This window comes from Budorcas taxicolor, chromosome 19, assembly GCF_023091745.1.
Source record: "Budorcas taxicolor isolate Tak-1 chromosome 19, Takin1.1, whole genome shotgun sequence".
Taxonomy (NCBI): Eukaryota; Metazoa; Chordata; class Mammalia; order Artiodactyla; family Bovidae; genus Budorcas; species Budorcas taxicolor.
Genome location: NC_068928.1, coordinates 41,231,315 through 41,247,644, shown reverse-complemented (window position 1 = coordinate 41,247,644; position 16,330 = coordinate 41,231,315). Strand labels below are relative to the sequence as shown.

Genomic DNA, 16,330 nt, shown 5'->3' with positions numbered 1-16,330 from the left:
ATGGACAGAGGAGCCTGGTGGGCTATAGTCCATAGGGTCAAAAAGAGTAGGACACAACTGAAGTGACTTGGCACACATAGCTTGCACATCATTTGGAAAACTGGGATCAGGTGTTTTGACATCAAACCCAGTAAATCTCCCTTTCCCCCCAAGCTTCTAGTGGGTATTACATTTTCTTTTAGTAGACTTCCTTCCACTAGAGTAGGAGTGACCTTTGGTTCTTTGATAGAGAACAGACTTTTAATTCTTGGCCAATTATAATTTAGGAGGTGATAGTGCCTAGTAGTGTGCTCAATTGCACTCAATCCTGTTGTGCATCATTGCATCTCAGTAATGAGAAGATTGGAAGAGGGAGATAATGTGAAGGAGAGAGCAAGGCCATTGGAATCAGAGAAGTGGGGGTTTTAATGCTGGCTCCACACGCAAGAGCTCTGTGACCTTGAACAACCTCTCAAAGGTTTGGTGTCCTCATTTGCAAACCCTGCAGTGTTATGTGTGGACTTAAAGAGACAGTATAAACAAGGTGCTTAGCACAGTGGGTTCTCAGTAAGCAGAAGCCATTCTAACAACATGAGAAATGGGTATTTCCTGCCATATCAGTAAACAAAGGGTGTCATAGTCTTCAGTGATTGCAGCCACCACTGTTGGTGAGCTGGTGAACCCTGAAGGAACTCAGAAAAGAAGAAGACCTGCCATCTAGCCATCAGACTGCAGCCATTCCCTTCGATGAGCCCTGAGGAAACTCAGGATGTGAAATCATAGGATACTGGCCCTAGAGAGCTGGGATGCATATCAAAGGAATGATTTCTGTGAGCCCACACTCTTGCATCTTCTCATACACAGGAAAGTACTAACTTCCTTAACCTGGGATATCTGGTTTTCCTTTAATAATAATCTTTTGACGTTCAGACTACCTGCCCTTTGTTGCAGAATTTATGTATATCCTGGCTCCCCACCTTGCCTCCTCAAAGCATTTCTCTCAGTTACTTGAGATGGTGTATCCCAGGCTTTAAGTCCTAAAAATTCCTGCTGAATAAAACATAACCCTCAACTTTTAGGTTCTGAGTATTTTTTAAGTCAACAAATGTCATACTATGTACAAGCACAGAGTGAAATCTTCCTAAAGAGCAGGTGCTCCCAAGATGTTAGTTTTCTTAATGTTCCGTGAATGTTGAGTAACAACAGAAATGGAGCCTGGGGCTTCCTGAAGCCCCCTAGGAAGAGGGAAGAATTGCCTCCACCTGGCAAAGGGGCCTTGGACAAGATGGCCTCATAGTCCTTTCCTATCTCAGCTTCCAGGATTCCCTACTGAATAGTCTGCTTTTTCTCAGAGTCTCTACTGAGCATGTAGATGAGCCGCTGACCTTTCCTTGTGTAGGATAAGAAGTGCCCCCAATTCTGGAGGACAGGGCATAGCTATCACTAACTCTATAGCCCATGAGTAAGTGCTGCTGTTGGCAAGATATGGGTGGGTCACTTTGAAGCTCTTCCTTAACCAACCAGCATGATTGTTGATGAGTCCTGACTTAGCAAGAAGCCCGAGTAAAACATTTTATGAGGTAAAGGACTCGCGTGAGGTGGCTAAATAACATGGAAAAATTGGTAGAGAGGGCAAAAGTGGGTAATGCTAAGCGTGGCTACCACACCCACCGCTGACAGAATATAAAGACCTGGAGAAGACCAGGGCTTACAGCACAGAAAGGAACCCAGCTTAGAAGTGGACCTTCAGAGCTCTGCTCCCTCCAGCACCATGTCTTACAACTTCTGCCTGCCCAACCTGAGCTTCCGCTCCAGCTGCTCCTCCAGGCCCTGCGTGCCCTCCAGCTGCTGTGGCACCACCCTGCCCGGGGCCTGCAACATCCCCGCCAATGTGGGCAGCTGCAACTGGTTCTGCGAGGGCTCCTTCAACGGCAACGAGAAGGAGACCATGCAGTTCCTGAACGACCGGCTGGCCAGCTACCTGGAGAAGGTGCGGCAGCTGGAGCGGGAGAACGCGGAGCTGGAGAGCCGCATCCTGGAGCGCAGCCAGCAGCAGGATCCCCTCGTGTGTCCCAACTACCAGTCCTACTTCCGGACCATCGAGGAGCTCCAGCAGAAGGTGAGGGGCTGGGCACTGCCAACCGATGCGCTGCCAACTGAAGAACTACTTATCTAAATTTGACAGACCCACTCCCAAGTGGATTTAGGTTTGGTCAACCCTAATGTTGAAAATGATAAGGGCAGAGACATAGAAGCCACTGGCTTGCATAAGACACATCACGTCATCCTAGAGAATCGATGTAGGATGCCCCAGGAAGGAGAGGTAGAGACAGGGGCGAGGGTGAGGCATTAGACCAAAGCCATAGCAACCTAACACTGCTTCTTGTTTAAAACCAGACTGACTGATGCTTCAGTCCTATTATGGTATTCTGGTCTTGTTTTCAGAGCCTATAGTGTTGAAAGGGGCTTCCCAGGTAACGCTAGTGGTAGAGAGCCGGCTTGCCAATGCAGGAGATGTAAGAGACGCGGGCTGGATCTCTGGGTTGGGAAGATCCCTTGGAGAAGGAAATGGCGACCCGTTCCAGTATTCTTGCCTGGAAAATTCCATGGACAGAAGAGTCTGGCAGGCTATAGTCCATAGGGTTGCAAAGAGTTGGACACAACTGAAATGATTTTAGCATGCAAGCATGCAGCGTGCATAGCATTAAATCATAATAATATGCACCTGAATTATTTCTTGGAGCTAGGGATTTCCTGCATGAATCCTTAGATATTTAAGGATGTAACAAGAGAGTGTGTCTATAACCAAGTAAAAGAGCCACCAACTCCAAAATCCTCCATCGTATACACAGAGCAGGCATGCATACATGTGAGAATTCAGGGCCAAAAATATGGAAGTAGAAGTGGGATAAGTACAGAGTGAGCATAGAAGTGGGGCTTAATACAGTGTAGGTCAGGGAGGGCTTCTCAGAAGAGGCACTATCTGAGCAGGGTTTGAAGGATGAAGAGGAGTTTATATTCAATCGCATAAGCCCTTGATTCTCTGACAGAATTCACTGTCCACCATTCAGTAGTTCTGGCAAAGTGAGTGTCAGAAAGGTGGTGTGGGATTTGAAGATCGGGCACTGATTTCTACACATTAGTGAGAATGAGGCACACTGCTGGAGGAAGGGATAAAGTACTGAGTGAGACAGTCTCTCCTTCAGGAGCTCACAGTGTAATAGGGGAGACTGGAAACAGAAAACCACAGTGAAGGTGATAAGATGTGTAACTGGCTGTTACTGTGGGAGCATCTGGAAGAAGTGACTCCTGCAGGAAGTGGGGAAGGAAGGGGAATGTGGCTTATGTAGGGGGTCTTGCTAGGTGGGTGAAGCCATCCAGGTATTCCAGGTAGAGGCAGAAGCTTTGTGCAAAATCTTTGTCCAGGGCAATGTGAGGGGAGAGTGGAGAGTGGTCAGCGGGGCTGGAATGGTGGTTTGTGAGCATAGGATAACCAACTTGTCTTTGTTTGCTTGGGTTTTTTTTGGGTTAAGCACCCCACCTCCCACTAAGCAAACAGGAACATGGGTCACCTTATGTGAGATTTGGTTCCCAGTATGTTCAGTTCCTGCAGGAAACAAGAGGCAGACCAAGAAGAGAAGAATTTATGACAAGAGGCACATTTTCTCTTGACTGTTTTAGTTTTTAAATGATCAGTTCTATTAATGAATCCTCCCCTTATCCTCAAACTGAGAATGTGAGAAGACTCAAAGCTTTTTGGAAGCAATGTCTGTTTGAAAGAAAATAGTTTTTAATTTTAAGTTATGAGACATTCACTCTTACTACAACTGATTTCACAATTAATCCTGTGCCCAGATCCTGGCCAATAAGGCAGAGAATGCTAGGCTGGTGGTGCAGATCGACAACGCCAAGCTGGCTGCAGATGACTTCAGGACTAAGTAAGATTTCTCTAATGATCAGACCAATTTAGTAATGGGCAGGCTGAGTTGCAAAGTGATGAACTCTGTCCTGGAAGCATGCAAGCAGAAGCTGTCTGCGATCATAGTGGGAGGTTTCTTGCATTCGGTGAGTTAGGTTAAATGTCAGTCTCCTCACTGGAAGCAAGCATTCTGTGTTTTAAATTTAGTTTGAAGGAGCTCAAATAGCCATCTATTCCCTCTCTTTTTCAACTTAACATCTGGATCAACTTTAAAATTGTATTCCACACCAGTCTCTTAATACCGTTGAGTGATGATCAGCCCATTGGAAAAAGTTAAATGACACAAATGGGAGGCAAAATTCATGTCAGAGAATCCATCAGTTTTTCTAGGTATGACCACTATAATCGTTAAGAATCCATTGCATTTTTATGAGACTTTATAGTTTGCAATGTGATTCTACCTATATCACTTTTTCATCTTTGGGCCAACCTGATGACATGTTTTTTTTTCTTATTTTTTAGTTGGGGGGAGAGAGGGTGGAGCAAGATAAATTAGGAAAAAATAGCCTTATTGTTTTGCCTAGCAGAGGGCTAATGTCCTCAAAACTGTGTGTCCCTGACATGTCAGTTTGGTTCCCATTTTACAAATGAGGAAATCGAGGCTCAGAGAGATTAAAGAGCTTACCACTGTCCTCACGGCAGGGCTGAATCTCACTGCCTTCTAATCCAGTGCTGCTCTCATGATACCAGGTTGCTTCTCAGGGTGGTTGGTAAGGATGGTGAGGAGGTCCATAGCGGGCTAGTGAAGTCACCGACTCACTTGAGAATGGAGGACGACAGGGCTTAGTTCTTAGCAGCCTGTGATGGGGAATCAGAGCAAATGAAGTTAAAGGTAGATTTAAACTATACAGTGGCTTCCCTGGTGGGGTCAATGGTAAAGAATCTGCCTTCAAAGCAGGAGATGTGAGTTTGATAATCCCTGGGTCAGGGAGATCCCCTGGAGAAGGAAGTGGCACCCCAACTCCAGAATTCTGGCCTGGGAGATCCCAGGACAGAGGAGCCTGGTGGGCTACAGTCCATGAGGTTGCTTAGCGACTAAACAACAGCAAAAACTATACAGGGATGCCCCACCAATACCTTCTCTGAGGGTCTCAGGGAGGAGGTAGGTCTTTTCAATCTGTGCAGTGGTCTTTTTCCCTTTCAAAAGACTGTAAAGATTCCAAATATTTCACAATGTAATGAATTAGACCAGGGGAGCCAAGTAAAGCCTAGGAGAAAGTCTTCCTCTTTGACCTCCTTTGACTGCTGGTTGTGTGTGCAAGGTACCAGACGGAGCTGGGCTTGAGGCAGCTGGTGGAGTCGGACATCAATGGCCTGCGTAGGATCCTGGATGAGCTGACCCTGTGCAAGTCCGACCTGGAGGCCCAGGTGGAGTCCCTGAAGGAGGAGCTGATCTGCCTCAAGCAGAACCATGAGCAGGTAAGAGAGTTCCAGCCCCTGACATTCCTATACTGAGAGTCCTGTAACTGCCCTGAACAGGGTAATATAGGTCTTTTAGGTCTTTGCTAGACATCCTAGAGCTGAGAACATTTTGCTGGATGCTCAAAACACCCTTGGTGGGTCGTTGGGGAAGCTTACTTCTTTTACCGAAAAGAGTGTGGTCAGCTAATCTATTTCCATTTGGGGCTAGAGCTTTAAAATACATTCTACTGCTTGATAAGATTGGCTGTCTTCTGAACAGGTTGTCTTCCCATGAATGACTTAGACTGAAAGGAGATAGCAAACTTCTTTGTTTTATGTGTCATCTAGATAGTAGAACCCAAGCTAGAATAAATGGGTGGAAGGATGGATGATGGTTGATTCAGACCTCATGGATGAATGTAATACTAGGATATCAGATACATATCTCAAACATTAGATGTTTAGATGAAGAGGAAAAAACCCCTCATGGACAGGGTGTGATGATAAAAAGACATGAAGTAAATGCAATCAGTTAAGCCTAGTTTCTCTCTATTTAAGTAGCATTTAAGTGGCAACGATTATAAACCAGTTATCATGCCAGGTTTATCACTGAGCAAAGGAAGAGTAAAAAAGAAATGGTATGGAGTGGGAAAAAACATTAGCAATCAAGCAGCCTTATGATACAGATGTGGAGACTCTCAGACAGGAGGCCTGACTCACAGGAAGTAACTTCATCGAGTTTTATATCAATGTGTCCTAAATTCTAATGCAATCTTTCCACCACAAGATAATTTGTATATAGATTTATTTCTACGAGTTCATTCTTTCCCCTTCCTCCATCAGGAAGTCAACACCCTGAGGAGCCAGCTGGGAGACCGCCTCAACGTGGAGGTGGACGCTGCCCCCACTGTGGACCTCAACCGTGTGCTCAATGAGACCAGGGCTCAGTACGAGGCCTTGGTGGAGACCAACCGCAGGGATGTGGAGGAATGGTACATCAGGCAGGTGAGTATATCAGCATGTGGTGTCTCAGGACCCTCAGCCCCTTGGGGCCCTTCAGGCGGGGTCTGATCCTGCCTTCTGCCCTTTGGTGTTTCAGACTGAGGAGCTGAACAAGCAGGTGGTGTCCAGCTCAGAGCAGCTGCAGTCCTACCAGGCGGAGATCATCGAGCTGAGACGCACGGTCAACGCCCTGGAGGTGGAGCTTCAGGCCCAGCACAACCTGGTGGGTATTGATGAGACTCCTGGTGAAGAGGTGAGGTTGGGGAGTCAAGGGCACTGGGATGCCCTCCAGACCACCCTCTCCTGAACTCTTAGAGCTCGTGACTTGTTTGGAAGCAATGGAGAAGCCCCTGAAGGAGCAGCTCTGTGACCTTCCTTCCCCTGCCCCCTGACAGAGAGACTCCCTGGAGAACACCCTGACAGAGACGGAGGCCCGCTACAGCTCCCAGCTGAACCAGGTGCAGAGCCTGATCGGCAACGTGGAGTCACAGCTGGCAGAGATCAGGAGTGACCTGGAGCGGCAGAACCAGGAGTACCAGGTGCTGCTGGATGTGCGGGCTCGGTTGGAGAGTGAGATCAACACGTACCGGGGGCTGCTGGACAGCGAGGACTGCAAGTGAGTACTGAGCAGGTGGCACCCCTGCATGGTGCATGCACAGTCCTACCAAAGGAAAAAACAGGGGCTCCCCAGGTCAAGTTTCAGATGCCAATATGTCTGCAAAGACTAGAGTTTAATACTGCAGCAGTGGGAAGTGAAGGGTGTTTGCTGCTGTCACTACCTGGCCTAAAGGTATTTTCTGCTCCAAAAGATACTCCTGACCCTTGACTGTTTTCCCCACTGGTGAGCTTTTGGAAGCTGATGGGTAAATAAAGCTTTGTACCTTCAGCAAAAGGGAAAACAAACCTGTAACCACCATCACATGTACTTGAATAGTGCTTTTGGATTTAATCCCCACTTTCAAACCTATTGTTTCATGGGATTCCCCCGAGACAGGCAGAGTGGGGATTAGGGTAACCACCTTATGGATGAGCATTTGAGTATCAAAAAGGGGAGGTGACTCAAACACTTCTAGGGTCCAGCACCATTTGCCTGAGTATTTTCATGAACACAATCTGTGTGGTAGATATTATCAATCTGTCTCACTGGTGAGGAGGGATGAGGGGCCTTCTCCACAACTTCAGGCTTATAGGTCTGGTTCCATCTCAAGGCTTCTTTGCTCTTTTCTGCCCCATCTCTAAGCTTTGCAGAAGGAGTGATCCAAATAAGATTTGGCTTCCTAAGAAGTCAGAGAATGGCTTCTATTTGTCCCCTGTCTCCTTGAGTTGAACTCCCTCCTTTATTTTTGTTATTATCCATCTCATGCTGATGAGCTAATGGTTCTATGTCCCAGGCTGCCCTGCAACCCCTGCGCCACGACCAACGCGTCATCAGTCGGGTCCTATGTCACCAATCCCTGCACCCCCTGTGGCCCACGCTCCCGCTTTGGGCCCTGAAACACCTCTGGGTGTTAGACAGCCAGGGCCAGCAGGAGGACTGTGTGAAGACAGAGGATGATTGATGGACCAGTCCTGCTCTTTGACAACCATCAGCCATTGGATAGTACCCCAGTCACCACCATAATTCCTAGTCTGGAAAGAATGTCCAGGCCCACCTGATCCTCTTAATTCAAGGCCAGTTTCTTGTGACCTGATGGTCTGACAGGTTTGGGCTGGGTGAGGAGTTTTGTGGTTCTCTTTGCTGCTTTGATCTGTCTTGCAGTTCCCCAAATCCCTTTGTTAATCTCCTAATAAACTTTCTTCTTGCAAAGCAGTGATGATTCTCATTTGTATTCATTCCTTTTAAAGTGTTCACTCTATGTGTTCATGCTTCATATAAAAGCCACTTGAAAGTGAAGGAGGACTTGTTGTTTAATCCTCTACTTAAAGGTCTTCATTACCATTTTTTAACATTCACTAAACACAATGTGTCCCAACAGAGACTCAGGCCAGCAGGAAACCAGTGGGACCACTAAGGCAAGACATGTCATCTGAATATGATAAACATATTAGTAACGGAATCTTACTCAGTAAAGTCCAATGGCTAACATTTCTCTAATATTCCACCTTTCCTTTTCCAAAGGCCTACAAGAAGAAGGACAGGCACTAACATTTATTAAATGCCAACCAAGCACTAGAAACTGCATGACTAATTTTTTTCTCTTACAGTTATAGTAAGTAGAAATATTAGGATCGAAGCTTATTCTCTGAATGTCAGTTACATATGAGGTGTGACTATGAGAGGGTAAAACTGATTTAGAATAAACATCCTTCATGATTTTTACCTGGGGAGGGAGGTTGCTATTAGTACCCCCAAACACATCTTCAGAAGCTCTCCTTCAGCAAATACTGAAGAACTCATAACAGTAAAAAGGGTGATCTCTGTTTCTCTTCTCACTTGAATTTTTGTCCACTGGATGGATGAATGGATAAAGATACATATACACAATGGAAGGAAAACAAAGAAGAAAATCCTGACATTGAGACAACATGGATGAACTTGGAGGGCGTTATGTCAAGTGAAATAAGCCAGACACAGAAAGACAAATACTGCATGGTCCTGCTTATATGTGAAATCTGAGTCACACTCATAAAAGCAGAGTAGAATGGTGGTTTCCAGGGGCTGAAGGATGGGAGAAATGGGAAGATATTGGTTAAAGGGTACAAAATTTCAGTTATGTAGGAGGAATAAGTTCTGGTGATCTAATGTACAATATTATGACGATAGTTAATAATACTGTATTGTATACCTGAAATTGACTTCTGTTTGTTTCCAAGGCAAGCCATTCAATATCACAGTGATCCAAGTCTATGCCCCAACCACTAGTGTCAAATAAGTTGAAGTTGAACAGTTCTATGATGACCTATAAGACCTTTTAGAACTAACGCCCCCAAAAAAGATGTCCTTTTCATCATAGGGGGCTGGAATGTAAAAGTAGGAATTCAAGAGATACCTGGAGTAACAGGCAAGTTTGGCTTTGGCATACGAAATGAAGCAGGGCAAAGGCTAACAAAGTTTCACCAAGAGAATGCACTGTCATAGCAAACACCCTCTTCCAACAACACAAGAGAAGATTCCACATATGGACATCACCAGATGGTCAATAATGAAGTCAGATTGAATACATTCTTTGCAGCCAAAGATAGAGAAGCGCTATGCAGTCAGCCAAAAAAAAAAAAAAAAAAGAAAGAAAAAGAAAAAAGAAAAGACCAGGAGCTGACTGTGGTTCAAATCATGAACTCCTTATTGCTAAATTCAGACTTAAATTGAAGAAAGTAGGGAAAACCACCAGAGCATTCAGGTATGACCTAAATCAAATCCCTTATACAGTGGAAGTGACAAATCGATTCAAGGGATAGATCTGATAGAGTGCTTGAAGAACTATGGATGGAGGTTCATGACATTGTACAGGAAGCAGAGATCAAGACTATCCCCAAGAAAAAGAAATGCAAAAAGGCAAAATGGTTGTCTGAGGAGGCCTTACAAATAGCTGAGAAAAAAAAAGAGAAACTAAAGGCAAAGGAGAAAAGGAAAAATATACGCATCCCTATGTGAACGCAGAGTTCCAAAGAATAGCAAGGAGAGTTAAGAAAGCTTGCCTCAGTGATCAATGCAAAGAAATAGAAGAAAACAATAGAATGGGAAAGACTAGAGATCTCTTCAAGAAAATTAGAGATATCAAGGGAACATTTCATGCAAAGATGGGCACAGTAAAGGACAGAAATTGTATGGACCTAACAGAAGCAGAAGATATTAAAAAGGAGTGGCAAGAATGCACAGAAGAACTATACAAAAAAGATGGTAAAGACCTAGATGTGTGTGATCACTCACCTAGAGTCAGACATTCTGGAATGCCAAATCAAGTAGGCCTTAGGAAGCATCACTATGAACAAAGCTAGTGGAGGTGATGGAATTCCAGTTGAGCTATTCAAATCCTAAAAGATGATGCTGTTAAGACACTGCACTCAATATGCCAGCAAATTTGGAAAACTCAGCAGTGGCCATAGAACTGGACAAGGTCAATTTTCATACCAATCCCAAAGAAAGGCAATGCCAAAGAATGCTCAAACTACCACACAATTGCACTCATCTCACATGCTAGCAAAGTAATGCTCAAAATACTCCAAGCCAGGCTTCAATAGTATGTAATCCAAGAACTTCTAGACATTCAAACTGACTTTAGAAAAGGCAGAGGAACAAAAGATCAAATTGCCAACATCCGTTGGATCATAGAAAAAGCAAGAGAATTCCAGAAAAACATCTACTTCTGCTGTATTGACTATGCTAAAGCCTTTGACTGTGTGGATCACAACAAACTGGAAAATTCTTTAAGATATGGGAATACCAGACCACCTGACCTGCCTCTTGAGAAACCTTTATGCAGGTCAAGAAGCAACATTTAAAAATGGACATGGAACAACAGACTGGTTCCAAATTGGGAAAGGAGTAAGTCAAGGCTGGATATTGTCACCCTGCTTATTTAACTTATATGCAGAGTATATCATGCAAAATGCTGGGCTGGAAGAAGCACAAGCTGGAATCAAGATTGCCGAGAGAAATATCAATAGCTTCAGATATGCAGATCACACCACCCTTAAGGCAGACAGAGAGGAAGGAACTAAAGAGCCTTTTAATGAAAGTGAAAGAGGAGAGTGAAAAAGCTGTCTTAAAACTCAGCATTCAAAAAACAAAGATCATGGCATCTGGTCCCATCACTTCATGTCAAATAGATGGCGAAACAATGAAAACAGCAACAGACTTTGTTTTTGGGGGCTCCAAAATCAATGCAGATGGTGAATGCAGCCATGAAATTAAGACATTTGCTCCGTGGAAGAAAAGCAGTGAGAAACCTAGACAGTGTATTAAAAAGCAGCAGCATTGCTTTGTGGCAAAAGTCTGTCTAATCAAAGTTACGGTTTTTTCAGTAGTCATGTATGGATGTGAGAGTTGGGCCATAAAGAGTGCTGAGCACTGAAGAATTGATGTTTTTGAACTGTGGTGTTGGAGAATACTCTTGAGAGTCCCTTGGATGGCAAGAAGATCACTCAATCCTAAAGGAAATCAGTCCTGAATACTCATTGGAAGGACTGATGCTGAAGCTGAAGCTCCAATACTTTGGCCACCTGATGCAAGGAGCCAGCTCACTGGAAAAGACCCCAATGCTGGGAAAGATTAAAGGCAGGAGGGACAACAGAGGATGAGATGGTTTGATGGCATCACCAACTCAATGAAGATGAGTTTGAACAAACTCCTGGAGTTAGCGAAGGATAGCGAAGGCTGGCATGTTGCAGTCCATGGGGTCGCAGAGTTGGATCGGACTGAGCAACTGAACTGAACTGATACTTGAAGTTCTCTAAGAGGATAGATCTTAAATATTCTTAAAACAGACACAGTCACATATAAAAGGGAACCATGTAGAGGTTGATAGATAAGTTATTTAGCCTGATTGTATTCTTTTCACAATATATGCACAAAAGTAACAGCATTTAGTTATATATCCAGAAATACCTTAACAGCCCTCTGGGTGATTCTATTACATTCAAGTTTGAGGAATGTTAACAGATTTAGCAAATATTGGCAATACATATGGGTATTATGTTATCCTGTTATTTTAAAATCCTGTTTTGTTATTCATAGAGAAAATAAGAATTTAAAATATTTTTTATTAGTCATTTGAGTTTCTTCTCTGTAAGCTCAAGTCAATTCCACTTGAACTAATAGCAGTTAAAATGTACCTACAACAGTGCCTGGAATTGTCTGAGGTGTCAGGACAGAAAGTGAATGAAACTAAGACCAGCTCTCACGGTGGGGAGAGTTCCTTTCAACTGAGGGGAGATAGGCAGTAAAGAATCAAATAAGCCCCATCAAGAAAAAAAAAAGGAGAAGAATCAAATCAACAACATTAGAAATGAAAATGGAGAAATCACAACAGACAACACAGAAATACAAAGGATCATAAGAGACTATTCTCAACAACTATATGCCAATAAAATAGACAACTTGGAAGAAATGGAAAAATTCTTAGAAAAGTATAACTTTCCAAAACTGAACCAGGAAGAAATAGAAAATCTTAACAGACCCATCACAAGCACGGAAATAGAAACTGTAATCAGAAATCTTCCAGCAAACAAAAGCCCAGGACCAAACAGCTTCACAGCTGAATTCTACCAAAAATTTAGAGAAGAGCTAACACCTATCCTACTTAAACTTTACCAGAAAATTGCAGAGGAAGGTAAACTTCCAAACTCATTCTATGAGGCCACCATCACCCTAATACCAGAACCAGGCAAAGATGCCAAAAAAGAAGAAAACTACAGGCCAATATCACTGATGAACATAGATACAAAAGTCCTTAACAAAATTCTAGCAAACAGAGTCCAACAATATATTAAAAAGATCATACATCATGACCAAGTGGGCTTTGTCCCAAGGATGCAAGGATTCTCTAATATCCGCAAATCAATCAATGTGATACACCACATTAACAAATTGAAAGATAAAAACAATATGATTATCTCAATAGATGCAGAGAAAGCCTTTGACAAAATTCAACATCCATTTATGATAAAAACCCTCCAGAAAGTAGGCATAGAGGAACATACCTCAACATAATAAAACCCATATATGATAAACCCACAGCAAACATTATCCTCAATGGTGAAAAACTGAAAGCATTTTCCCTAAAGTCAGGAACAAGACAAGGGTGCCCATTCTCATCACTACTATTCAACATAGTTTTGAAAGTTTTAGCCACAGCATCAGAGAAGAAAAACAAATAAAAGAAATCCAGATTGGAAAAGAAGTATCTTTTCAAACAGTCATCTCATTGTTTGCAGATGACATGATCCTCTACACAGAAAACCCTAAAGACTCCACCAGAAAATTACTAGAGCTAATCAATGAATATAATAAAGTTGCAGGATATAAAATTAACACACAGAAATCCCCTGCATTCCTATACACTAACAATGAGAAAACAGAAAGTAAGGAAAAAATTCCATTCACCATTGCAACGAAAAGAATAAAATACTTGGGAATAAATCTACCTAAAGAAACAAAAGACCTATATATAGGAAACTATAAAATGCTGATGAAAGAAATCAAAGATGACACAAATAGATGGAGAAATATACCATGTTCATAGATCGGGAAGAATCAATATAGTGAACATGAGTATACTACCCAAAACAATCTATAGATTCAATGCAATCCCAACAGTATTTTCAGAGACCTAGAACAAATAATTTCACAATTTGTGTGGAAATACAAAAACCTTGCATAGCCAAAGCAATCTTGAGAGAGAAGAATGGAACTGGAGGAATCAACCTGCCTGACTTCAGACTATACTACAAAGCTACAGTCATCAAGAGAGTATGGTACTGGCACAAAGAAAGAAATATAGATCAATGGAACAAAATAGAAAGCCCAGAGATAAATCCACGCACCTGTGGACACCTTATCTTTGACAAAAGAGGCAAGGATATACAATGGAGAAAAGACAATTTATTTAACAAGTGGTGCTGGGAAAACTGGTCTACCACTTGTAAAAGAATGAAACTAGAACACTTTCTAACACCATACACAAAAATAAATTCAAAATGTATTAAAGTTCTAAACATAAGACCAGAAACTACAAAACTCCTAGAGGAAAACATAAGCAAAACTCTCTGACATAAATCACAGAAGGATCCTCTGTGACCCACCTCCTAGAGTAAAGGAAATAAAAGAAAAATTAAACAAATGAGATCTAATTAAACTTAAAAGTTTTTCACAATGAAGGAAACTATAAGCAAGGTGAAAAGACAGCATTCAGAATGGGAGAAAATAATAGCAAATGAAGCAACTGACAAAGAATTGACCTCAAAAATATACAAGCAGCTCCTGCAGCTCAATGCCAGAAAAATGAACAACAACAACAACAAAAAAAATTAAAAAATGAGCCAAAGAACTAAACAGACATTTCTCCAAAGAAGACACACTGATGGCTACAAAACACATGAAAAGATGCTCAACATCACTCATTATCAGAGAAATGCAAATCAAAACCACAATGAGGTACCATCTCACCCTGGTCAGAATGGCTGCTATCAAAAAGCCTACAAACAATAAATGCTGGAGAGGGTGTGGAGAAAAGGGAACCCTCTTACACTGTTGGTGGGAATGCAAAGTAGTACAACCACTATGGAGAGCAGTGTGGAGATTCCTTAAAAAACTGGAAATAGAACTGCCACCATACGACCCAGCAATCCAACCGCTGGGCATACACATTGAGGAAACCAGAATTGAAAGAGACATGTGTACCTCAGTGTTCATAGCAGCACTGTTTCCAATAGCCAGGACATGGAAGCAACCTAGATTTCCATCAGCAGATGAATGGATAAGAAAGCCATGGTACATATACACAGTGGAATATTACTCAGCCATTAAAAAGAATGCATTTGAATCAGTTCTAATGAGGTGGATGAAACTGGAGTCTATTATACAGAGTGAAGTAAGTCAGAAAGAAAAACACCAATACGGTATACTAACACATATATATGGAATTTAGAAAGATGGTAACGATGACCTTATATGCGAGACAGCAAAAGAGACACAGCTGTATAGAACAGCTTTTTGGACTCTGTGGAAGAAGGCGAGGGTGGGATGATTTGAGAGAATAGCATTGAAATATGTATATTATCATATGTGAAACAGATCACTAGTCCAGGTTTGATGCATGAGGCAGGGTGCTCAGGGCTGGTGCACTGGGATGACCCTGAGGGATGGGGTGGGGAGGGAGGTGGGGGAGGGGTTCAGGATGGGGAACACGTGTACACCCTTGGCTGATTCATGTCAGTGTATGGCAAAAACCACTACAATATTGTAAAGTAATTAGCCTCCAATTAAAATAAATTAATTAAAAAAATCAAATAAGCATAACTGCTTCAAGCGGTAAGTGCTACAAAGAACAATAAAACTAGTGCTATGGACCAAACGTTTTTGTGTCCCAAACTTGTATGTTGAGATCCTAATCTCCAATGTGATGGTATCAGGAGGTGGAGCCTTAGGCAGCTGATCAGATACAAGGGTGAAGCCTCATGAAAGTTAACCAGGAAGCCTTAATGTTGAATTCACATTTGATGTGCTTTCTGACTTTAACCCTTATCTCGTCACTTTTGTTATTATGTTCTCAGTCTCTTCAGTTGTGTCAGACCCTTTGTGACCCCATGGACTATAGCCCTCCAGGCTCCTCTGTCCACGTGATTTCTCAGGCAAGAATACTGGAGTGGGTTGCCATTTCCTCCTCCAGGGGATCTTTTCAACCCAGGGATCAAACCTGTATCTCCCGTACTGTAGGTGGATTCTTTACCACTGAGCCATCAGGGAGGCCCACTGCAGCATTTAGTGTTGAATAAAATTCACATATAAGTGGATCCATGAAGTTCAAAGCCCTGTTTTTCAAGGGTCCACTGTATATATAATTATTATACTATAAAATTCATCTATGCTGCTAAGTCGCTTCAGTTGTGTCCGACTCTGTGCAACCCCATAGAGGGCAGCCCACCAGGCTCCCCCATCCCTGGCATTCTCTAGGCAAGAACACTGGAGTGGGTTGCCATTTCCTTCTCCAATGCATGAAAATGAAAAGTGAAAGTGAAGTCGCTCAGTCATGTCCGACTCTTTGCGACCCCATGGACTGCAACCAACCAGGCTCCTCCATCCATGGGATTTTCCAGACAAGAGTACTGGAGTGGGGTGCCATTGCCTTCTCCAAAATTCACCTATATAAAGTATCTAATTCAATAATTTTTATATTTTATAACATTTCAGCACCCATTAGTAGCCCTTCCCCATTTTCCCTGCCCCCAGGCCTAGGCAACCATCATTGTTTCTATGGATTTGCCTGTTCTAGATATTTGTTATGAGTGGAAGCACATAGTATGTGGTGTTTT

The 16,330-nt window shown here is 42.8% G+C and overlaps 1 protein-coding gene across 1 annotated transcript; it reads left to right on the top strand.

Moving 5' to 3' along the window:
* The first annotated feature begins 1,750 nt into the window (after window positions 1–1,750).
* LOC128064397 (keratin, type I microfibrillar 48 kDa, component 8C-1-like) lies at window positions 1,751–7,855 on the top strand. Its single transcript, XM_052657064.1, has 7 exons — window positions 1,751–2,098; window positions 3,835–3,917; window positions 5,221–5,377; window positions 6,203–6,364; window positions 6,459–6,584; window positions 6,757–6,977; window positions 7,753–7,855. The coding sequence occupies exons 1-7, from the start codon at window positions 1,751–1,753 to the stop codon at window positions 7,853–7,855; spliced, it is 1,200 nt and encodes a 399-aa protein (XP_052513024.1).
* The last annotated feature ends 8,475 nt before the right edge of the window (window positions 7,856–16,330 follow it).